Raw genomic sequence first — 26,944 nt, forward strand, 5'->3', positions numbered from 1 at the left:
TTGGACTTCACCTATACTAGTCAATGTACAAACTCAACAAGGAGACAGAAACGAGATATTTTGAGCATGGGGGGGGGGGGGGCTTCAGGTTAAGGAGCGCAAACACAAACAAGGAGAACGGACAATTTAGAACATTACAAAAGCCGCAGGCCTTTTGACTTTTCCGTATAGCCTATCCTGATTTCAACAATAATTCTGCACATGTTAAATATCACAAGTTCATACAGTAAGAAACAACTGCGAAGAGAGAAAGAACACAAGAGAATTGAATAGGGAGTGGTGGTTTGTAGGAAAGTTTAACAAGCCTTAAATTTCAACATTTTTAGGGTAAGGCCACTTTTCAATCGGTACCCTACGGTCTGATATTACAGTACAAATAGGAAAATAATTTTCAAAAAGCCTGAAAAATATCAAAGTCAAGTGAGAGGGACTTGAGTCCAATCAATAGGGCACCCACGGTCATGGGCCTTTGATGACCTTGGATAAATTGTAAGCATCTGTTTAAGAATACGGTCGCATAACTTCTGAAAAGCGTGAAAGGATTCGCCTGTGATTTTCCTGTCTTCTGAAGATGTGAACTTGTTCCTTTTTACTCAATACTCCCACTACATATTAGGGTGTTGACGATTCACGACGGGAGAACTCATGACGGTATGTCAGAGAAAAATGAAACCCCGAAGAGAGCACACTCCCCTGCCAACACCCACAAGTTTTGCCAATCGCACACCCAGAAAATACTTCTTACAGATGACCGACAGCCTCGTAATGTTCACGGAGCCAACGCTATTTTGACTGAATAAGAAAGTAAGGGAGGCGGAATGCGGTATCATTTAAGTAAAATCACTAAGGAATATTCTATTTGTGATTACACTTTTCTTCCTTAAAGTTATCGTTTTCGAAGATACATTTAGAGACCGTAAACTATATATATTTTTTTAACAAGCAGGACCATGTGGAAATGTAGGGAAGTTGGTAACTCTTTGGCCAAAGACAATCTAAGGTCAGAGTGCATGTTTCTGACACGGTGGTGATTGGCAATGACCTAACTAATGTTGATATATTTGACAGACACTCTGACATAAATCGAATAAGAAGAAAGGGGAATGCAAACAATTTTAAAACAAATGACATGATTAAGACAAAAATGAAGAAAGTTAGAATTCAATTTTCATTATAGCAGGCTTCTTTATAGAGTTGATAGAATTTCAATATTTGATCAATCTTCTTTCAATTCATATTCGGGATCAATCTCCAGCCATAATCATTCCGGATACATTTAAAAAAATATATAACAGGTATGTATATCGGTGAATGCTAAGATGATCATGACTACTTACCTTGACGTCTCTAAACTGAATAGTGAAGATAAAGAGGGGTATCATGGCGACTATAGTCAGACACTGGACAACCAGGAACGTGGTCCGAAGTGGCCAGTTGAAGGTGAATATACAGGACCTGTCATCGGTGCACTCCTCACAGCCTTCACCGCATCGCTTACAAATCAGCTGGTCGTAGATGTTCTCCCGTCCGGCGATCTTCAGGTCATGCTGTTCTTCAAGGATGGTGCCGTTGTAGTAGTTCTCGCCGTCGTTCGGGTGAGGGAAGTAGAAGCCCTTCTTGCAGACGCACTGGTATGAGCCACGACGGAACCCAAGGTTTTCAATGAACACACACTGTATGAAGGAAGAAGAATGAGAAAGTTTTGAAACTTGTTTTACCCTTACGATTACATGGGATAATATATTCCGATCATATGGCAATCCTATATATTCTGTAAAAATGTATTTGCTTCATTAAAAGGAATAAGAGCAGCGGCAAGTTGGCATCTTGCTGCTATGTTATGATTATGTATGTCTATTAGTTTCCACCTCAATGTAATGAAAATATACGCAAAAATACAAAAGGGCAAACGAAGCTGGAACAGGTATTATTTGTAAAAATGAAAACGCTAACCAAATCAAACAATTAAATAATTTATAATACTAAAAGGGTTCCCCATAAAGTTTCGATAAGTAACTGCACAGTCAACCACTTCAAGACAACAACGAAGAAGTTCACGATATAAAAGAAAGCAAATAAAACTAAAAAAAAAACAGAAGAAAGCTATTTAAAATACGAAGAGTAACAAGAGAGACTGGAGATCTTAGAGACAAAGAAGACAAGAAGAAGAGTGGAGAAGGGAGATATAATGAAAGGGAATACAAACAACCCTTAGAAGACAAAAAGTACATCCCTTAAAGAGAGAGAGAGAGAGAGTAGTAGACCAAGAAAGGAAAATGAAATAAAGAATAAGATACAAAATAGGGCAAATCTTGGACATGGTCTGTTAACTAAGCATTGTTTGGGTGACGTGGCAGAATAATTGACTCATTTTAGAAGTTGTTTTGCATTAAAGTATGTGATTGTTGCAAAGATAAACACGTATTTCTCGCTCTTGCACTTTTAAATGCTCTAGAGCTAAGCTGCGATTTAGATAGCATGACGCATGAGCAATATATGATGTCCCAAGAGATTAGGCTATGTCGGATCATATTTATCAGATAAGAAAAAATGAACCTGTTAGTCGCATCTTAAATTTCAGCTTTCTTGATATTTCTTATGTTTCATCTCGAGCAAGGTTTTCTGCAATTTGTTGTTGCAGAAATTAAAAGTCCCTCGTATCTATTCATTTATCTTTTAAAATATATTCTTGCGGCATCAATGTAAGTATTTACTAAAGCAGAAAAAGCATTACATGTAGGAATAATAGCAAGTTTTGATGACAGACAAAGTACATCAAATTCGATATCATATAGATAAGTAAAGAAGAGGAGGATGTATAAGGACAACAAAGTAAAGTGAGGAAGAATAAGAAAACGAATTTACATGCTAATTAAAAATAATAGCACGACAAAAATGTACATAATGAGGAAAACGGAACTTAACAAGAAAATTAATTAAATGAAAAAGAATAGACCAAAAATACGAATTCATTCAACATAAGTATAAACTGTTTACCATAAAAAAAGAAGATGTTGAACTCCTCCAGTTTCTCAAATTATAGCAACAGGTGATTTATGCTTTTAATGATCGTCAGTCCGTTTTGTGAGCAGACAATGTATCTCAATATGTAATGGTGCCATGTAGCGGAGTAAGAGTATTTCTTATGACAGGTGTGTTCATATTTGTTAGACATATTGGCTCGTTTTATGAAGTCCAATTTAACGCAGGTCATGAATATAATCAATTATGGAAAGCCCAAAATGTCAAAATTCTGTTAAAAATTGTTAGGTTCTTATGTTCATTGAGCTCTTTTATCATGCAGTAATGGCGACGAAACTTATTCAGCCATTACTCATAGACTCGTATAAAGGGTCTGAGAAACACATGAGGTGATAAATCGAACCTGTATTGTTTAGGGGTTTCTGTCCCAATAGCCTATCCATGTTATCAGAACTTTACAACAGTTAGAATTAAACAAGTGTTCAGCAAACGCCGGGCACTTGTATGTGTTGATGGTGATAAGCGATCGGCAAATGGTGCTGAATGGGCATCATTTCTTCTGAAAAGATGTCGATGACGCCAAGTGCTGGAAACACTCTTTAGTTTGATGTATGGGTAATTGTAGGCCTAAAACAGATATAGTCAATGGTCTCTGCATTTCCTTATTGGTCGACATTAAAGAGGTACCATGGAATATCAAGGTAGCATGCCGCAGGTACTGAAATTATTATATTTGAAAGAATGAGGCAAACAGTGGTTGTATTGATTAACCTATCCCCTCTCTCTTATTTTGCTTATTAAGAAAGAATAAAAGTTTCAGAGGGGCGAGTTCCTTCCATCCCATTCCTTACAGCCCCAGACACTATTTGACGTTCACATTAACTTGATGTCCTGTATATAAATATGTTGAGAACGTCACAGTCGAGGCACAAGATGGAGTATCATTAATGTTCACTTACCCCATATAAGGGGTCGAGAATGAGGCCACGTATCTTGGTGTTCTAGATATCAATAGGTCTCGAGGGAACCCAATATTTCACTTCCCAATCGTATTGCTTCATATTGTAAACAAATATGATCAGAAAGCAGTATCGTATGACGTCCGGGTGAACAAGGCTCCCTATGTGCTGTTGGTTTTGTATGACAGAAATACACCATGTCATATTTACATAAAGTTTTGGTATGATCGTATTGACTTTGTGCTGAGTGTGAGAGAAAAGAGAGGGATGGCTACAATCACGTCGCACGGTTTCCTTACGATCAGATAAAGATTGCTCCGGGACCCGTTCCATGAAGACCTATAACTGTAGTGTATCTGCCATTATGGCAATAGCCATAGTAACGAGCTTAGCAGCCAATCCCAATAAAGGATTCCATGGAAGTAACAATAATGGCAAAGTTGAACTAATTGTATAACTCTTCATGAAGCGGGACTCTGGTATTACATGTATGTTCCTCATGTTGACATTTTGCCAGCCAAAACATGTGATATTGCTACTCCACTTAAAACTCACCAAGCGAGAATATGTTTTAAGATACTAAGTGTAATTTGCTAATGACACTACTTCAAGTGAGCAGCAGTCACGGTGTCCACAACACATACACCAGATAATTGGATATTAAAGTGTTATTAGAAAATACATTAAGCATGTTAAATTAGTATTTTGTCATAGTAATAAAGCGGAGAGAAAGGGAAAGGGGACATTGAGATAAATGAATGACAGCAAAAGAGGGAGAGAGAAAGAGAGGGAGAGAGAGAGAGAGAGAGAGAGAGAGAAAGAAAGAAGAAGGGGTGGGGGAGGGCAAGGAGGTAATAGTAAAGTTTTCTTTTCTAAAAAAAATATACTCTGTCAATCACCTAGCTCTTCTTTCCAAAAACACAATTAAGAAACTCCCGATGGTCACATGCACAAAGTCAGTGTACAGAAGTCGATTTTGTGGATTTGCTCGAGGACATGACACTAAAAAAATACTTCATATGGATAAAAGGGAGCAGAAGCAACGACTGATAGTTTGTTCGAGTTAAATTCTAGAACAGAGGAAAAATAATTTCTCTTTCAGTAGTACGGTCACTATTTTGTCGCGGTTACGTAAGATTTTACTTCATATATTTCAAGACGATCATACAATTAGTCTCGTTAATCGCGATAGTGATCATACTGTCTAACTACTTAATTGGACTTTAAACCTTACCAATGTATGTATCCTGTAACATTTGCATTTGAGTTCATAGGCCCTTACATGCCCATTTTTCAATTGTGACTCAATGGTATGACAAGAACTTCTAGTCACTATCATGGTTGAACAGCACCCAATGCTATTGTCATTATGTCAGAAACCCCAATGGGACAGATGGAGGTCGTGGCAGCCTGTCATGTGACCAAAAATGTAAAACGGTGGCACGACCAATGCGAAATGGGAAAACTAATTGTTTATCTACTGTTGATGATTTATTAAATTATGTGAATGATGAAGAAACAATGTCATTGAATGTAACCTTTAATCTCCAATCTTGTTTCATGCAATCTCACAACACTTTCCTAGCTATGCCATCCAACTTGCATGAATTGTCGTGCCACTGTTACAAGTTCTCGGCCCTCCCATCTCACCACTGCCACTCTGTCTCCCCTTTTTCTTTCTTTTTACCTATCCCTCACCTTCTCTTTCACTCTCTTCCTTTCTTCATATGTGCATCTCTCTATCCCATGTGCTGTTGGCTTTTCGACAATCCGTGGATCTGATAAAATGTGACAACATGATTGAATAAAATATACCGCATAATTCATGGGTAAAGAAAAAGAGCCCCGTAAAAACCACATTCCTCATTTTGCTCACATCACCATCATGACTATAAGTGCCCAAATGGATCACTATATCCTACCTCCTTACCACCCTTTACTGCAATTCCTTTTCCAAGCTATAAAAAGAAGTCTCACCTATCATTTTAGCCCTAAAAGCAATCATAGTTCAAATATGGCGATTGCAATGACCTAGTATGCTATCTACACGCTGATCTACTTGTAGAACAAGGAGCGGCGCTTTGGCTGCGTAGTGGCGGTCACTATCGTTATATTCAATATTCTAATATGGTACACTCTTAAAATAGTTGGGTAATTTTAACAAACCAACATACTGACCACACAACTATTGGTTAAAATCTGTCCAAATTTGGTTAAAAAATAATTATTTGGTAATAAATTTATTCAATTAAATGATAATTGCCCAGAATATATGTATATATATTTTTTTACCAACATACATTATACAACACCGTGGACAGTAAGTTACCCAACAATTTAGGTGTATATATATATATATATATATATATATATAACTGTTGCTACCCCATAAGGGATATACTCTTAATCCAAACGGGATCCCAGCAATGGCATAATTTCCTTCGGCAAGAGATTTATCCACATCGTGCTGCACTCAACCCAGGTGAGTTGAATGCATGGGAACCCGGTAGGGAGAAATTCCTTGAATGCTTGAGCGCTTTGGCAGCCCAGCTAAAGCCGAGGAAATAATAATTGCAGGGCCCGCTGGAAGAACAGTTTTCAGATATGAAGAGGTTTCCTGGGTAAATATACTTATATCATTATTATTATCAATAGTATTATTATTATTATCATCATAATCATTACCATTATTATTATCTACAGACTCTGACTTTCAAAAACATTAAAAAAATGAAGAACTTGAGTATGATTCCTGTTTGGTTCCCCATCTTTTAGAATGAAGTAAATCTATTTCTGTATTCTTCTGTACACTTTTGTATTCTTGGATTGGTTGTAGATTAATGCTAATGACGTGTTAGTCACTCTGCTGAGAAACCTGATGATTGCCCATGATAAAGATCATGTGTTGATCACGTGATATTTATGGTATCTTTGAGCAGTCTACACGTGAATTATCTAGGAGAATGCTTGTTACCAGTCTGAAAACAGATAACAATTCCAATTTGAAATATCTGCTCTTTTGTTGTCATCTTTATTTTATTTCCAAAGCAAGGGATGGACTGAAAATGTCAGGTTATTATCTTTGTATGTAGGTTTCTGACATCTGATGACTGAATTTGTAGAAATACGTTTTCAAAGTGCAATTATTTTTATATGAAAACTTCAACGAGAGAGGGCGGTAATATCTAAGAAGGAGGTATTTGAGAAAAAATCACTGAGTATCGGCAGTAACTACACGCTGGCGTGTTTAGATTGGCACGTTACATGATGCTAATTGTAAGTCATATTTGACCCGTTACAAACAAACGAACATAAGACAGAGAGAGGAAAAAAGAAAAATGATTTAAACTAGGTGACAAAAATCCATTTGACTGCCTGCATAGAGGGAAAGAGGGAGAAAGAGGAGGAGAGGAAGAAGAATAAGAAGTAGGTGGAGGAAGAAATGAACGAGCTCATCATGAAACATTAAAGGGGGCGTGTCTCCTTTAAATCACTTCATTGCGTGGAAATAACCGGGGCAAGTCATGAGCTGCTAACGTTATAGAAATGGCTACAACGTCGCCGTTCCCCCCAAAAGTATAAATCATATCGTAATAAACTAAAGGTGGGTTTCCCCGCTAATGATAAGTCTAAGAAATTTTAAAAAAGGGATACATGGTAAGTTCTTTCCTCTTCGTCCTTGGCTAAGACCATCTTCGTCCTCGACTGGAACTATCTCGTAATCCGTTTACAGATAAACGTAAACGACGAAAACTAATTCTTGGAAGGAAATCAATATAAAACGAAGTTTCCTTGCAACAACATGGAAGCACTGAAACAAAAATCATCGATAGGCATCATCATGTGATCATGTAAATGGGAAAATCCCAACCATCTAAGAATAGAAAAATAATCTGCTACTCCGCCGGGAAAGCACGAGCAGCTTAATTGAGTGGTTGTTCATTAAAGTTGTTTTCCCCTCCATTTTTGTCAGTGGCTGTGTAACTGAAAATGGGGGGAATGCTCATGGTTTTTAGTATGCGTGGAGGTAATCGTTTTCTGTTGTCTTCTCGCAAAATCCTTGTTCTGATATTAGAAAGAGTAGAAAGATAGGATTATTTCATGGAACAATATTGGGGTTTAAAGAGGTGCATCATCAAGAGATGAGAGGGAGGGATAAAGACCAGGAAGAAAAGACAGTAAGACAAACATAGAGAATGATATAGAATTTTGTGTGTGAGGGAGTGTCTGGGGATGTACTTATGTTTGAGGATAAACACTGACCAAAACGAGCAACATAGACCGTCCTCGGTTCATCGACCATTGTAATCGGTCCTAAATCATATTCCTTTGCACACATGAATAAAGTCTATTATTTGTATTGTTATAACATGTCCTCGGTTTTGTAGCATTTTTTTAAAAATGACCCACGTTTGACTAGATTCCCACTTACACAGAAGTCCACTGTTATGTAGTGAAATAATTTTCAGACCAGAATTCCACCATCAAAATAAGAGAGGGAGAGAGAGGGGGGATGGGACAAGATGGACCGACAGGGGGCGAAATATGGAGACAGAGAATGAGACAAAATGGGATTCAATTAAATAAAACACGCGATATGATATTTACAAAAGTAAAGTTAGATGACCATCACAACAGAAGAACAAAGTATTACGAAGTTCACGGCCAAGAAAGATTGACGAGGGCAAACGTGGCGAAATGAATATGGCGACAGACAGAGGGACACTCTCAGACATTAGAAACCCGAGAGGGGAAATATTTTAATGTAAAGGTTATATGAGCTACAAGGGACGAATATATTCTTTTTTTTTTTAATAAAACGCTACAGTGTGATATAAAAAGCTTAGAGCAATCATGGGCATCGTGTCAATTCGACGCCGGGTAAGCAAACACAATCTATCGCTCCTTTATCTTCATTCAAGTACATTGTCACGTTCAGCACTACCTCATCACCAGGAGACAACAATCGCAACCTCAACTCCAAACAAATTACCACCCAAGGAATCGGATTCGGTGGGGAGAAGAGCTGAAGGTGAAGACTTGAGTTATTTTGTTTGAATTAATCTTTCAAATGTTATATACCTCAGACCTATTGACGTGTGATTACTATTGTGCAAAAGTAAGGCCATATTTAGTTTGGACATTGATAATCTTGGTTAGTGTTAAAACATTAATCATTTGTGCGTTAACGGTTGTGTGAATTTTCATTCGATTTGTTATTTCGTGGCATAATATTAATTGAAGTCGTATTTACAGAGCGTCATTTTCCAAGTTTGCAATTCAGGTGTATACCTGGCACATTAAAAAAAATAATAATTTGGGGGTAACGACTCAAATATGAAATCTGCTCTATACCCTGGTCACAATTGAAACCCTTAAAAACTACAGTTGATACCAAAAATACACAAGAAGTTAGCGGTGCATAAAAAAATGAACACATAATGTGTTTCTATTTCGTATGATCGATTATCCATTCTCCGTGGCCTATCCATTTTTATGGCAGACGGGTTGTCCCAAGCAATTCAAGCCAAATTTCGAATTTCTTCTCCAAAGGGATTTCGTTTCAGAGTATTATTTACCATGGAAACACATCCTTTCTTGCACGGAGGAAACGCCTGCAACCAATTAATCACAGCTACCGACTTATTTTCTCTTTCCTTGAGGAGGTTTCCCGATGAGACAAGGAGTTTTCATTCATACAAACGTTCTGTAATCTTCAATGGATGTCCATTATCCCATCCTTAACGGAGAAGGATCTGACCACTTTAAATAGCGTCCCAATTCGCAATTGTGAATTGCAAATATCTTTATTCCCATTGAAGGAATAACTACGCACATCGGTTAGCAATGGTCAAACATTTGGCGAAGTATATAACGAAAGAGGGGGCGGAGGGGAAAACAGAATTACGTTTTAAATGTATGCCTGTGTCATTCCAGTATGAAAATATATGTGTAGATAACGGCGTTATGTGTCAATATCCGAAAGACGTTATGCAGAATCCACGTGGTGGGTAACTAAACAGCTGCTCTGGGACCCGTTGCAGAAAGAGTTGCGTTTAAACATAAGTCAAAAAAATCAATCGCAAGTCCCAAATGCGCGCTGTTGATTGGTTGAAAATCAAGTTGCGCATGATTTTTAGAGTTGCGATGGATTGCAACTCTTTCTGCAACAGGCCCCTGGTGCTGGTTTTACCCTAGGGTCATGAGCACCCCCTTTGATGGCCCAACCAATGCTTCGCCTCTGATCGAACCCTTGTTTCATTTTGTTTGATTGATGGGGGAGCAGGCATTTTATAAACAAAATCCCTCATTTCCTGTCCACTCACCAGCAATCATGATCTCCTGTAAATATGAAGTTCGTCCAGCTCCCAGGGAATGTAATTACGGTCACAGCAAGCCCACTGGTCAGTGTCATCCAGGGCGAGTCAAGAGCGAGTTGTCATGGGGTGAGGGTTGAATCCTTGAATTAAACCGAAATTGCTACATTTATCCATCTCATTTTTTAATTTGACCTTTATTAGTGGAACAACTTTTAATTAGGCTACTAAATGTTTATTTCAATGATTAATATAATACAATTTGAAATATTGAAAGGTACATCTATTTTCAGGAATACTCCAGAGATTTAAAGGAACATTACTAACAAGCTCCAAGGTCAAGTAAAGGATAGGTCCGTACCATACCACATGAGTATTATCCCTTGATTTATTTTTCCGATCTGTTTTGTATTAGCAACAGTTTAAAAGTGCAACAGCAACATGTTCAAAACGAGTAGAATATAACAAAATCCTATTGTTCTTTAATTCACAACATTTTTGTTCAAATTTTGACAAAAAGCTGCTCTTATTCTTTTATTTCCTATCTAATTTTTAAAGCCCCTTGAGTAAAAAGAAATCGTTTTAACACGACTGTGACATTATCAAGCTTTGTCTTCCTTACTTCATGTTTAGAGTGTTCACTGGGTTCAGATCCATTTAATGTTGTGTCCGGTGTATCCGGGCTAACACGAACATTAATTACAATCAGTAAGTACATGAATAGTTTGCATTACCCAGCCACAGAAAAAATGTGTAGAGTTCAGTTTTTTGCAAAATCTCGACAATTTAAGGAGCAAAAGAAGTATAAACCACATTTTATTCAGCAAATAATATATCTAGTCTTGTTTCCTGCCATTCGTAATATTTACTTTACTTTGGAACTGCTATGGAACAGTGATGAGTGTAATGCAATCCAATCTCTGATAGATTGTTAAGAATATTTCAATGTAAACAATTTTAGCCATTAAGGTTTGAGACACGATCTGCAAATAATGTGATGGACGATCGACATAAGATATTGATATCGAATTTCTTTGCTTCTTCTTATGCTACTCTAGCCAATACATGACTACAGGTTGAGTACCTTACACCATTATCAATAAACATTTTTTGTTATCAAATCAATTACATCGTGTTTTTATTCCTGTTTTTCTTAACTTCTATGTTACTTTAAGTGTCCGATTAAGTATGCCATCTTAAAATTCAATCTTTATGCCGACCTTCAAATTGTTTTTTCAGCGCTGTAAAGATAACTTCACCATCATCCATCTGCAATTTCAAACACCTACTTGCGTGCACTTAAGTATACACACATGCACATTTCTTCTATGCTCATTCCTGTTCCCATCTCATCATTTTAACTCATTCACACATCTCTGCTCTCCCTCTCTGTCTATATCTCTCCCTCCCTTCCACCTCTTCATCCTGTGGAAGCGCAGTGGTGTAGCGGTTCTGACTCTCGCCTTGTAATCAGAGGGTCGTGTGCTCGAATCCCACCATGGCCTAGCGTCCTTTAGCAAGGCGTCAATCTACAATTTGCCACTCTCCACCCAGGTGTTAGATGGGTACCCGGTAAGATGCGAAAGCCTATGTAGTATGCCTAGCAATTGAGTCTTGGAACTCTTGTTGGAATGCTCCCCAGGGAGTGGAGAAGGTGCATAAATTGTTTGCGGGCATGCAAGGATCCGATGACCGGGGTAATAATATATCTGCAAAGCGCTTAGAGTCGTCGTACCGATGTGTTAAGCGCTATATAAATGCGGATTATTATTATTGTTATCATTATTATTATTATCCTGGATCTTCCCTGCTGGCCTCAATCCCTTCTCCACCCCTCCTTAGTCTTCTCCCCTCATCTCCCTCCTCCATCTGTTCCCATCTCATTCTATCTACCCATCCGCGACCTACAATCGCCAGGTTCAAGTTTTTCGTACTATCGTCTTGTGATTTATTTGGTTTCATATTTCTATGGAGAGGTAGTAAGGAGGGAGAAAATCAGAGATGAACGAGATTGAGTGGAAGCGATGAATGTTTTATAAGGAGACGGAAACCTTCTCGTCCATCACCGATGTCTATGTCTACCCAGGAATACATTTCCCTTTCCTTTTTCTTTCTTGTTTTACTTTAGGCACGCATGCATACAAATTTTGCGATAAAGTTTCGTGTCTGATTGTGTGGGATTTATTTGCAGGAGTATTATATAACATTGTATTAATGCCCCTTGGGGTTGGCCAAAGGCAAGAGAGCGCGTTGTGAAATGGAAAATGGCACCTCTTGAACTGCGGTTTCAAGTTTTATTTCTTTGAAGTGGTCAGTGAAATGAATATGAAGGAGGACTATTTGACAAACTGTAACCCATTTAGAATGATTACTAAAGGCACAAAGAAAGATGTACTCCTTCAAAAAATTTTTAATTGTTTTCATGAATAAACGTAAGCAGCGTTTTTTTTTTAAATAAGCCAGAGTTTTTTTTCATTAATACTTTAATACATTATGTTGTTCCGTTTTTAAAACCCTGCTCCATAAAAAGAATAGTCATTTATAATGTCAAGAACCTTTAAAAGTTATTAAATAAATAAACACAATTTAACAGAAGTGATTGAATCCAGGCTGAGACCTTTGCAGATATTGTTATGAAATATTACTTTTGTTATGAAATTATACTGTGATCGTTGTTGAATTAAGGCATTAAAACTAGGGAACGCGGGGAAGAAAAAGTTGGCTAATTATATCCAGTCTGAAACATGTTTATTCCTGCGATATAATTTTGTATTACATTCATTGTTACGTTTAATTATTGTATATAATTATTTAATCATGTGATGTATATTTTGGTTATATTCTATGTATTTTTTCAGTCGTAAATAAAACCAAACCAACTACTTCATGAATTAGACAGTTAAAATTCTGAGTGTTTAAAAGCAACACAAGACGATTAGTTGCGCAATTCATGTACACCCTGCAATTTAAATGAGTAGTTAGATATAGATATCGTGTGCTTCGAATAGGAATAAAAAATCAGCATTTGTTTGGGTCCTATCTGAAACTTAACATTTTTTTCTTTGATGATACATATACATGTATTTGATACAGACGTACCCATTTCTGTTGATAGACATTTTGACTTGTGTCATACAATATTTTTCAGTTCACATTTTTCGAGGCAATTTCGCACGTAATTAAAAAACGCCTTTTCCAATATTTATAACACTCCTTTCTCTCTCCTTTATCTCTCTTCCCCTTCCTCTTCCTCTCTCTCCAACTGATCCAACTCGATCACTTTATCTCAATTTATTGATTAGCATTACGGTCCTGCACGTTCACCTACATATCCCCATCTTTTCTCTCGATTCCCCGTCGATCTCTCCCCTCTCTACAATCATATTCCTTAACCATGTTAAAGTAAACTACAAACATTACAAATGAAAAGTATCACTGTGACTGAAGATATTTAAATAGCGGTGACTACCCTAATTGTATGGGGATCGGTTCGTGTCTGTCATTAGGGGATACGCGCCATTCATTGGTGCATGGCTCACACACCGCGGGGTTTATACGGACAATCATCGAAGGCAGTTTTCATTTGTTTGACGTAAAAAAAGCGATATATCGTAAAGAGCAAAAGCCTACAGCATTTTCTCTGTAATTATATACATAGAAAATGAATCAATTACAAGTACTGAAACCAAATATGACTTCTCGTATTTCCATGTATTAGTAGGCCTATACTTCAGAGGCCCACACAACATGCCAAATAGCTATCCATGCAGGGAAGGAACCCTTAATCACCTTGAATATCTTGTTTCGTAAGGCAAATGATTATAATAATTAAAAAAATAATAATTATGTTTTTTTTTTTTAGATCAAATGTGCTTCTTATGCATACGGTATCCCTTATGTGTCATTGATGAAAGCACTATAGCGCAAAATAATATACATGATATAATATTGATTAGTGAAAATTTTCGGTTCGTATTTCTTAACAAAGGAGAATATCTGTTTCACCTGAGGTATCGATATACAGAATGATTCTTCTAAAATGTATTATTTTCATGCCCTGTAAGTCTTGGCCTTTCTGTTCTATTTTTTATATAATTTATGAATGATTTCATAGTTAAACTATGCAAATAAATCATTGAAAATTGTTTACAGATATTTCATATTATATCCCATTTGGCCATTTAGGAATGTCTCTCACAATAAGAATATTATACATAAGTTCCAAAACGTCTGCTTCACAAAGATAAATGATTACTTAAATCTTAAATTAAGCACCAGTGTGTGTAGATATGTGTGTGAAGGGGTAAGGCAACATGCAATTCATTTACAGAAGGCGGGAATATTTTTTGTTCCTCGTTTCTAATTCATCGTGCTTTTTTTTTTTAGCGTAATGTTTGGACAGACAAGGTCTTGGAAAATGACGTGCTCCGGGGCAGAACGATGTACACGCGATGGGGATCGATTCAAACCTTGTTAAGGGAGAGATGAGATAATATGAGAGGGGTGAGAAATGGCCTCTGGTCGGGTAGTGGAAAGGTGGTGATGGGGTGGAGAAGAGTGGGAAAAGGAGGGAGAGATATTGGATTGAAACAAGTACCGTATACGTGACGAAGAGGAGACAAAAATAAGAAGGGTGCAAAAGGGATATGGGTGGGAAACAGAATTTATGTATATAAATGTGAAAGCAGGGAGAGAAACAGAAAGAGAAAGGGATGGAATGCGAATAGAGGAGAGACAGATATGCAACAAAAAGTGAGGAAGAGAGAGAGAGAGAGAGGGGAGGGGGCAAGACATGGTGAGGCAATGTCTGGATGGGTGTATGTGTGTGTGTAAGGGACAGAGATCGGAAGTGAGTGAGGAATATTAAATAGAGAGGTAGAGGTAAAGCAAAAAAGTGTGTATAAGAGGGGAAGAGAGAGACGGAGCAATGGATAAATTAATGATTCAATGAAGAAAGGAAGAAGCTAAAAGAACAAGCAGCAAATGTGAGGAAAGAGAGCGTGAGAGAAAGGGAAGAAGAAAATAATCGTAACGAATGTGAACAATTGCGACATTCATATAAAGCTCTTGTAATGAAATGTCAATCGTGGCTACAGTATGCAACACAGGGTTATTCTAGTCAGGTATGGAGTGTGCAATTTGAAATCTCGTCTCAATTGAAATTAATTCTGGTGTACTCTGTTGAATAAATCATTCAACAATTAATTCTTTACTTGAATTCGAAAAAAGTCAATAGTGACGTTTATGCTGGTCTTTCAAGAGTAAGCCTGGCAGAATACTTAAAAATGCTTGATCGTATCAAATATAAATCGTATCATTGGGTTTCAATCTCGCCTCCCTATCTTTTCGGAAGGGCAAGGATTTCTCAGCTTGCCCCAGAATGCACAAGCAATCACTGCCTAGATTTATGGAACAACAGGCCATCAGAGGAAAGACGGTGCCTGTTATATTAAGAATTCCACGAGTCTAGTTCAAATAATATCTCAGATTACTCAGGAACTTAGTATAATCAGGGTGATGAATAAAACATAAAAAAATTCAAGTGGCCACTTTCTAGGGTAGTGAATACGTGGTGATTGAATGACCAAGAAGCAATCGGGAGGTTGGATTTCAACAAAACTTCAAATAGGTTTTCTGGTTTTGTTTACATAAATGATGATTGTGCATAATAAAGCGAGAATGTGTGATAGACTATCACAAATGTGCAATGCAACAGCTTTCAAGTTCATCTAAGAAAGACATCAATATTTCATTGTTTTCATTGTAAAATAGGAGGATTATGTAATTGGTGACTAGCACTGGCGTACTGATAGGGGACTAGGGACCAAGCGTCCTCCAAAACAGTTACAAGTACATGACCAAGAAAAAATAAAGAAATTGTAAGGAAAAGGGTAAAGTGTCTCATTTTCTTAACATTATACCAAAGTCTATCACAAATTTCGATTTTCATTTTGAAATGATTAGAATCCGTGCTTGCTTCCTACACTCGCTCGGGACTTTTAAAAAGTTTTGTCACAGACGCCATGTTGTGTCCCTTTATTTATTCATTTTTTTGGTCATACACCACTAGTGACTTGGTTATTTTTGGTTGGCTACTATGCATTCTGTTTACTGAAGTTTACATGAATACTGATATTATTAGCCCTCCATGTAGCAGGAGAATGAAGACAAGAACACACCTGTCAAAACGTCGTGTTTGGGTGGTCCTTTTCACGACCAATAATATTGCCATTAAGATAGATACATGGTGTGCCATAAAACACACTTCCCATGATAGTCTGAACGTGAGTGATAAATGGACGATGAATAACTTAGTCAGAAAGCAAGAATGGAAAGTACACATATGATTTATTTATGTATTATATTCACATGACATAATTTTTGAAACAACACGGAAGACTTAGACGAAGAAAATAAAAGAAACCAAAATCATGAAATTAAGAAAAAAAATCTATATTAACAATGTGATGAAAGTTTAATGATTATGTTTGATTACGTTTAATAAATCTTGATTCAGAATGATTGTGATGAGAAGAGGCAGAATTTCGAAAATCAGCGTAAGATATGAACTCATTATCCAGGTCACTAGTGTTATTTCTATTTGGGTAATAGAGACCATTAATACGGTCTTTTCATCTTGATTTCTGGTGCCTCTCATTCATTGTAATAAAGGCCACCGATACAGTGTCAGGAAGGCAATTACCATGCATCCTGCTGGGACTTTCTCTTTGTTCCCATCAGGATAGAGAATCCAATATTATAAGCAGCCGTATTTGCCATGAAAAATCAGACCTCAGAAAGCTAGGAGAAGGTCGGGGAAAAAATATAAGTCAAAGACGAAGGAAGGACCAATGGACTCCCGCCAGGGGAAAAGGTTGATGAACTCCTGACATCTTGGTTACAAGATATTCCCTTTTCTCCTGTGTTTACCTCAACAATCTTTCTAATTTATACTGTTTCAACAAGTTTTGGTTTACACTGTATCGATCTCTCCGCGCCAGTGTTTGTTCCCTGTCACGGTCCGCACGCCGTGGGTGGGAGGATTACGGTGTATTATTCTCAATGTGTCAATACACCAAATCAAATACGTGGGTCTAAAGCTGCTCCCTCGCTCCCACAAGTCTGTGCGCGCGCGCCATCGTGCACTGACTATACTAGAAAATCCTAGATAATGTAAAGAGAAGAGACGACCCATCAAGGTTTGGGAAAGTACTATCCGTTACAAAGCTGATAAACCGTGATATTAGTGCAGTTTGACGTCAAATATAACAGTGAAAATAAATCTGCACTATGTTTTCTTCCTTTAGCTCAATTTCGTATTCCTATTCAGAGAGCGGAATATATACTTCTAGTTAGTCAATTAATACCAACATCATTAAATACGACTTTTTGGCCCTCGATAATAATAAATAAAGTAGTGTAAACACCATCGATTGGAATACTGGGCCATAATACAATTTACATGAGACATCTTTCTGTTATTAATAGGTCTTATTGTCTTCAAAGGTCAAAACGCATTGTTAGTATCATAGAAGCAAAGCAAAATGATGCATTCTCTAAACTGTAAACCACTTTTGAAAAAATATTAAGGCACGCTGTCTAAGCCCGTCACTCTAAAATTATTGTTTTACAAGTGTTAACAAGTTGTTAAAAACAAAGAATAAAAAGTTTAAACATTTGTTTGACAGTTGAATCAACTTGGTAAAAAATAAACAACGTCCTAAAAAAATTAACAGGACAAGGCAGGGAACTTATCCGAAGCAAACGTTTTACTTCATAATACTTAACATATAGAATGTAAACCGAGTGCCCAATAATCGCATCCTAGTCCCTCCTGATATTAGGAAAAAAAATGAAAAAAAAATATTTGTGTCCTGGCATTCTCAAAGATATATTCCTCAAAAGATCAAGAAACCAAAATATCTCACAAGAATCAGTATCAGAAGCTTGTCGAGGATATTGCTGAACAAAACTCAATGTCATCGGACTTTTCCCATATGTCACCATTAATCTGCGACCACTTTAGCTTGGTTTACACAATGAAAACAGACATTGGGAGCAGAAAGAAATGAAAATTGATGCCTGCAATAGTTTGCAAAGGCAGGAGAATACAGAGATGTGACTGTACTTCACATCGGGCCTTCGTTAATTGGTAGAGTCAGCAAAAACGAACCAAAAGTTAAATGTGAGGTATTTCGCATATTTATAAATCTAGTTTTTTTTTCAATTTGAACACCATACGTCACATGTTCGTGTATTCTCTGATTTGTGTGCACTCTCAATTGATTGACACTATACATATGTATACTAAGTCAAATTCGGTCAAATGGGTAACTGGCAAAAGAGCAGCCAATCACTATACAGCTTCGATGAAATCTACGATTCCGACTGGTTAATTGAGAAGGAATGATATAGTATGGTAACTTTTTCCTTGATGATGACCTTCAAGAAACAGTGCACTTTAGGTTTTACTCCCATTATATTCAGGGGCACATCAGTCAGTCAGTTGATCTATTTTGTTTGGCCAAAATAAATCACAAGTCATGCATATAATCATTGCAAAAGGGACTTTGTAGCTTCTGAAGGCTTCCTGGTGAAGAAGAATAGTGTAGTAGGTTTCACGGTACAAGTGTTGGTCCTGAAAAGGACCACCCAACACATATGTGTTCTTGTCGTCTTCAGGAGAATCATTCTGTAAATTCTGTACATTCTCCTGAAGACGCAAAGAACACAATTTTCGAAACGTCGAGTATGGGTGGTCATTTTTAGGACCAACACTTGCCCATGAAAGACACATGGTGTACCGTGAAACCTACTACACTGAGAGGGACATTATTGCCCTTTCTTTTGAATAAGCTCTGACATTTATTTATCAATTCAGAGAGAGCACAAAGGGCGCTGGGAGAAGTAAGTTACAATCTACAGTTTCTGGCACCAAAAGGGGTGCTTACTGTACCCCTTTGAATACGCACTTGGTTCTATTCGGCCTCGTTTATACAGAAAATGAACTCCAACACCCTTGATTCAACTTTCCTATCCCAGATATCCATGTACATCGAACATCGGATAAAAGTATACATGATTCTCAAAAACTTTTGCGAATCAAAGGATCGTTAAATGAGGGAATTCCATTTTTAATGATCCATTACGCACTTTGAATTTGGCTACAATAAAAAGATGACATAGTTTCCAATCTAAAGGCAATTACTGCTCTCATCATGACAATTATTTACCCAAAGGTAAGTTTTAAAAGATATCGAGAAGTCATTACTTTTGATAGATTCATTTAGGGAAAGTCAGATGAAAAATACGTTATGCATCATAGAAGGACACACAAGTAAAGAAATGTTTTTTTTAACTGAAAAAATTATATAATATTCATGCGGGAGGCAACACGGAGAAGTGTGGCGCCATACGATTCTAAGCATAGAGCCTTTTGATGATGGAGTGTTATTCTATTCTGCTTCATGACCTCCATTCGGATGACCCAAAATTATTTTCCTTATGCAAGGGGCGGTGCTACGTTTGCAACAGGGGCGACAATGCCTACGATTTTTTTTATGTGATGATTAAATGGGGGGGGGGGGAGGGGAAAAAGAAAGTAACATTAAAAAAATGCATACCCCCTGCTATAACATGTGACGTCACCATTCGTTGTCTTGGCATCTAACTAAAAAGACTCGGTGACGCCTCTAAATTCTACTATCCCATTCATGTTTTTTAGACTTTGGTTTAAATAAAACAACAGGGGACGTCTTCAGCTGAATCTCAAGAGTGTAACGCAGAACGTCACTCTAATACTAAAGGAAAATACACGATTATAAGTCGTATCATAAATGAAAACTAAATGCGGAATGTAAATGAAGGCAATGATGATGACGGCAATGGCAATATTAGAATTCAGACAGCGATATTGATGGTGGTGATGATGATTATAATGATGATTGCAGTGGTGGTGGTGGTGATGAATTATTGACAATAACGGATAAATCTTACAAGTGACGTAGTTGGCAGTCCAATCGTGAAAAAAAAGAACTGTTAGGCAAAATAATTAAAATTACTGCTTTCTCTTGGCTGTAATGTCACATTCTAGGGTAACAAAAATGAAATGTTTAGGAATGTGATTTTAATCCTTTGAAATTCTGATACCGTTCTCCAATCATGCCAATGATTTTGGTGGCCCCTCTTTATTTAGTTATTCATAAATGAAGTATGAATGTTGTAAGTTGTATGAAATAAAAGGCTAAGAACGGAATGTCAGAAGTGTTCCATTTACTAATGAGAACAGTTTTTTTTCTGGGACACACTGAACTATTTCATAACTACTTACCGTTTGTGACTCTCTGTGGCATTTATCTGTGTCTGAAAAGATGTTCTCCTGCTTCGAGATATTAGTATGGTTGTCATCTATACATTGATTGATGTCTATGGCCCGCAGGTCGATATCGAGTCCGCTTGTTCCTCTGAAAGAAAAGGAAACATATCAATCAATGAAAACCCGAACCACCATTGACGAACAAGACAAAGTGATCAGTGACTCTTAATCAAATGTTAAATGTATCTTTAAGCGTTTATTTCAATACCGGATTTAATACATGGTTGGAGCGGCTTTAGAATTTAATGAGAATATTCAGGAAATACAACATGCGTTCAACCAACCGTTCGTATACACAGTAACCTAGATTAATCATATCTCTTTTAAAGGTCCGTTATATTGCGTCTTACAATTATAATAAACATTATAGTTTACCTTTTTCAGTCTACATATAATTGGATCGCTTGCTGTATTGGAAATGTAGCTTAAACGAGTCAATATGGAGTCTCAAGGACAATCGTGTATACATAATATGTAGGTACTGACTTTGTAATCACTGATGTAATATTTTTAAAGAGTATTTACACACAAATACTCTTTGCATAACACGTTTCAATCATCAAAATATCTGGGGGCAACTTGACGAAAAGATTCCAACTAGGAGGAGGCATTTGACCCCATCCATTATTTCTGCCACTGTCTAAAACTGAAGAAGGAGAACATATTAAAAATGTAGGGTTACAATTTCATTTCATTTATTAGTTTTTGCAATATTTTCGTGACAAAAATCAGGACGAAAAATACACACAAAATTTGACATCAAGATAATAAATACATAATTTTGTAAACAAATCATTAAGTATATCACACGTTGATAAACAAATTCAATTTGTATTTTCTGCTACACAATGAATACGATGGTTGCAATGTCATGTTACGCTGATATCAATTAATCCAAATAATCACCATATGAAGTTAAATCCATATATCAAAATTTTTATGGTGCTATTGATTACATGGCGATGTGTTTCAATTCAGTGAAATGAAACGAATGAAATGAATAATGTAAACCGTACTTTATTGTGCTAAACGAAGAAAAAAGTTAAATATTCAAATCTGAATAGTTATGTGCCATCTCAAACATGCATCACATCACTGGATAACGTTCTATATAGATGACACATAATGGCGTGGACGGCTTTCCATAAGAGAGACCGGCTTGATAATTATTGATGCTACAGCTAGGGGTCCAGAACTCATTATGACAATGGAAATGTAAAAAAAAACATCATTGTTGTGAAGCTCATTGTTGCCTTGGTCATGTCTCAGCCGATTGTGGATCTGGTTTGTGGTTTATTAAGTATCAATTTGAAATCATTTTCTGTGACACCATTGAAGTATGATTGAATGGCGAATACATGATAGCCTTGGCATTTGAGCTGAACATTAAAGGTCAAATATAATATCCATCTAATTCATCATATTGCATGTATTCCAATAGTTAAATTGAACTTAATGGATGAATGATTATGGTGAGATTTTCTTTCCGGCTCAATTCAATTAAATTTGTAAATTTCACTGCGCCCCTTTTCATGGATGGGTGCGGGGAGGCAGTTGGGGTCGGAGACGATTCAGGGTAAGCTTGTAACCGATTTTGCAATCGGCAACCGATTCCATTCGATTTCACAACAATCGGCGATCACCTGCCGATCTTCGATCATGCCCCTTGAAGGAAAAAATCGGATATAAAAAATCGGCATAGATCTATTTACAGTGCAGTCAGAACATATTTCAAGATTTTTCTATTTAGAGCTTGTTAACAATGGAATAGTTCGAACAATCAGATTCCTGGAATGTCAGAAAAGACTCGCAACAAGTTGACCTACTTATGACCTACCGGTAGCTGCGCTGACTGGTATGGTGGGAGTGGAAATTTAGATGAATGTATCGTATAATACAAACAAGGAACATGTACTTGTACTGGGATTGTCATTTATCCCGCCCATGAGTGCACACAAAGGCCAATAGCAATGAAGTTTGAGAGCTGTGTGTGACCGCATGGGTGCATAATATTACATGCATTATGTATGCTAGTGCTTATGGTGATAAATCCCGCCCATGAGTGCACACAATGGCCAATAGCAATGGAGTTTGAGAGCTGTGTGTGACTGCATGGGTGTATGACTGCATGAATATGTTGTACGCATTATGTATGCTAGTGCTGACAAATCCCGCCCATGAGTGTATACAATGGACGAATAGCAAGGGAGTTTGAGAGTTGTGTGTGACCGCATGGGTGCAAGAATAAAACATGCATTATGTATGCTAGTGCTTATACTGATAAATCCCGCCCACGAGTGCCCACAATGGCCAATAGCAATGGAGTTTGAGAACTGTGTGTGACCGCATGGGTGCATGAATATTACATGCATTATGTATGCTAGTGCTAAATGCTGATAAATCCCGCCCATGAGTGCACACAATGGCCAATAGCAACGGAGTTTGAGAGCTGTGTGTGACCGCATGGGTGCATGAATGTGTTGTACGTATTATGTATGCTAGTGCTTTCGCTGATAAATCCCACCCATGAGTGTATACAATGGACGAATAGCAAGGGAGTTTGAGAAAAGTGTATGATTGAATGCTGTGTTGTATATATATGCTAATAGGTTCATGATGCTAGTGATTGCCCTGCTTAAATCCCGCCCATAAGTGCACACACGACCAAGGGAAGAATAATTGCAAGGGAATTTGAGAGCTGTGTGTGTGCATGGATGAGTTGCGTGTTGTACGTATTATGTAAGCCATACTTGCCCTGATATTATCATTAATCCAGCTAGTGAGCTAATTCAAAGAATAGCACCGTCAATCAAACCCACCACGTGCACATGCCAAAAGGTAAAGAAGAATTCTGCGCTAGCCCTTTCATGTCTGTGCGGTACCAGTTTTTGGCTCTGCCCCAAAACTATCTTGTATTGTGTGCTTGCGCGCATTTAGTAATCCACTGATATTGTTGAGAGGGTGGGTATACAGAAAGATCGATACTGAGGCGTGACTTAACTTTTTCGAGGACTGTTTCGGAGAAATGGCAAGTAAGCTATTTTCACAAAATGGGTGTACTTTGGAATGGTTTTTGGGCGTGGCTGTAATCATATATTATAATGAGCGAACTGAGCTGAGCTCAGCTTAAAAAGATGTCTCGCCGATCGTTCATTGACCTGTGATCTATGAGAATTATTTTACTTTGCTGGAAGATGCGTCATTCGGTTAATCACTCATTTTGTTGTAAAGCAGTAACACCTCAAAACCCTTTTAAAACATGTTCCAAATGATCGCGCATGTTGGCGACTTCCATTCCTAAACATTCGTCTTTGTGATTTTGTCAAGAAGATGCGCGCGACCGAGAACAAAAGTTTTATGTATTCCTTTATTTTTAAACATCGCCGATTCGATTTTCGATTCGATTTCGATTTTAGAAGCTTAACTGCCGATCCGATTTTCGATCTGATTTTTGATCCGATTTACAACATTAATTCAGGGCAAGCGAAATCAAAGGAATTAAACTTATTTTCACACCTCGACATGAGTGATATTTTGCATAATTTAAGAATAAAACATTCTTAGAAAGTGAAGTGGGCCACAAACAAAACAAAATACTATCAACAGCAACAAAGCCAAAGGAGGCAAAGACATTCCAAAAAAGCTACATGATTCATGTCATATGCCAGTCTATGTAACGTACCTATTACCTGCTACAGCTTATAATGGTTGTTAATTGCCATTAATGTTAGCCATTCATAAGTTTGTTATCATCGCTCTGGAATATCATTTCCCAATCAACGCCCAAATGTTCACAGACACGATCCAATAATTAAACATTACTTTGAAAGGCGGAACGAATTCCGAGCTTATCAAGAGCATATCTTGCTATATGCGATGCTAATATCTATTCTATCAGCATTAGGGAGAGTATATTGTTTGTTCCTCCTGGTTTTCTCACCATCTCATGTGCCTGACTTTTTGTATAACAATTTACTAATGACGGGTTTCATCTATAGTCCCCATATTTCCGATTAACAACAAGTACTACATTAATACGTTTAATTTGAAATCAACAATCGTCCTCGAAAGAATAACTAATTCTTACCCCTAGATGGAAAGACGGAGGGAAACTTAAAGCGTCGTTTTTACTATGGGTGAATTACAGACCGTGAGACCTTTTAAAAATGGGAGGGCGGAAGTGATCAAAATAAAGAAATAAAAAAAATAATTAAAAAACAAAGCACTGACTATGAAAGAGAGGATGAAGGATCGAATCATGGACATTTTGTGTAAGAGTAATCAACCTCTATCATTTTTTCAAACCGGAGTTGTCTGTGTAATTCAGTACGAGTTCTGAGACATCGGAGTGGATCAGCAGAAGAGTTTCTTTGGGCCTCTTTGGAGTACTAATTAAGAGGGTAATGAACCAAAGGGTGTGCTTTGAAGAGAGTATCAGCTGCACAGGTGCTTACTTCAATTATCTTCGCCCAAGAAAACAATTGCCTGGATGTGACGTCGCCAGACCGAGTGAAGGTGAAGACGACTTGATGTATCACCTTCTTGCTACAACCATGAATAATCAATCTCTAAGACATACCACCCGCTATAAAGATTATTCTATTGTGCCTTCTCTTTAAAGTTATCCATACCAAGAACGAAAAAAGACTACTTTAAATATATATACATTCTCTGTAAAGTTACATTGCCAAATATTACTAGTGCTATAAGAAAAAGTTTGAAATATCAGTAAGCCTGATTGAAAACCTGTCCATGGGATATCGTGGTCATTAGTAATTTAGTAAGTTCAATCAAACTCTAATTAATGATCTGAACATATTCATCACCACATGACTCATATGGTTGCTGAATTTCATATTTCCTTTGATATGAGGAAGAAATTCGACTGATAATCCTCCTGAACCCATTGTCATGTTGCGCCGTGACCGTTTCCGAAATTAGTAACTTGCACAACGTCATATGAATACAAAGCAAAAGTAAATTAGCATTGCCCCAAAATGAAAAAAAAGTTCTGAATGGTGCACTGGTCTACATTCACATCAATATAAGATAACATCTTACATCTGCATGTACAAGTTCATATGATAACACACACTTCAACATGTAACATTCCCATTTTCATTCGGATATATTGACAGCTTTAATAGGTAAAACCTACTGCCTCACATGAAAAGATTCCCATCTTCACATTGATACTAGTAAGTTCACATCTTCATAGGATAACATTCACATCTTCACTGGAAAACATTGAAAAAGCTTGATAATATCAAATCTTCACTAAATAAAATTCGTATGTCAATTGGATTACATTCACATCTTCATAACTTCAATAATATTTCATTTTATTTCATTTATTTCCAATTCGAAAATTGACAATTTGTGTCGCATAATTTGATATACAAATATTAGCAAGAAAACATATGTACAAAAATAAAATCGAGATAATCACATGGAATGGTTTGGAATAGACTGAGGAGTTTGTAGGTTGCGGCCTTCTTATAGATTATTTTTGTAGATAATAGTAAAGGGGAAAAATCAAAATGATGACTTGAGCATAAAACAAGTTAAGTAAAAATCTACAAGAAAATGAGAGAGATAAAAGGTGTCTATAATCTTGCTCATAATGGAACTCGCTGGTCAAGGGGATAACGAAAGGAATGCCAAAGTGTACGTATAAGGGCATGCATGTTAACATTAAAAAGTATAAGAGCTTGAGTGATAAAGAATTGAATCAGTGGGTCATTACCTTGGAGAAACTTTTTAACTTGAATTCAAATGAGTTAGGCTTGGAGATTCTTTTAAGTGATTATTAATACTTCCCCAGAGCATAGGGCCTTCGAAAGTAGATATTGATATTGCAAGGATTGCCCGGGGTAGTGGAAGGTGAAATTCATCTGATTGACGTGTGTGATATTTGTGAATAGCTTTGTTTTTGTCAAATAAAGAATTAAAAATAGGTGGTAACATATCATTGTTAAACTGATACATGAATTAACCTATATAGTGATCTGTATTTGTTCTCCAGTATAAGTTAAAAATAATACGCAACGCCTTCTTATGTATAAGCAATATTATATGTAGGTAAGATGAGTGTGTATTTCACTAGACTATCGTCCCGTAATTTAAAAAAAAAAGGTAAAAGTTAGGTAAAATTAATGTTGAGCAAAGCAATTTCAGGGAGGAAGTTGGAAAAAGCTTCATTAATAACACCAATATTGCGTGAAATTGTGCGACATAGAGAATCAACATGTGCTTTCCAAGATAATTTGCTGTCTATTGTGAGACGTATTTTTTTTTGTAGTAACAATGTC

The 26,944-nt window shown here is 37.0% G+C and overlaps 1 protein-coding gene across 1 annotated transcript in view; it reads right to left on the reverse strand.

Moving 5' to 3' along the window:
• Positions 1–26,944, reverse strand: part of LOC121407311 (probable G-protein coupled receptor CG31760) — a 111,940-nt gene that overhangs the window by 64,767 nt on the left and 20,229 nt on the right. Inside the window, exons 2-3 of the mRNA XM_041598304.1 lie at positions 20,589–20,721; positions 1,338–1,673 (exon numbers count right to left, since the gene is read on the reverse strand). Of these exons, the coding sequence (XP_041454238.1) occupies positions 1,338–1,673; positions 20,589–20,721 (469 nt within the window). The remainder of the gene's footprint in view (positions 1–1,337; positions 1,674–20,588; positions 20,722–26,944) is intronic.

The sequence above is a fragment of the Lytechinus variegatus genome, chromosome 2 (assembly GCF_018143015.1).
Source record: "Lytechinus variegatus isolate NC3 chromosome 2, Lvar_3.0, whole genome shotgun sequence".
In the NCBI taxonomy this organism is placed as follows: Eukaryota; Metazoa; Echinodermata; class Echinoidea; order Temnopleuroida; family Toxopneustidae; genus Lytechinus; species Lytechinus variegatus.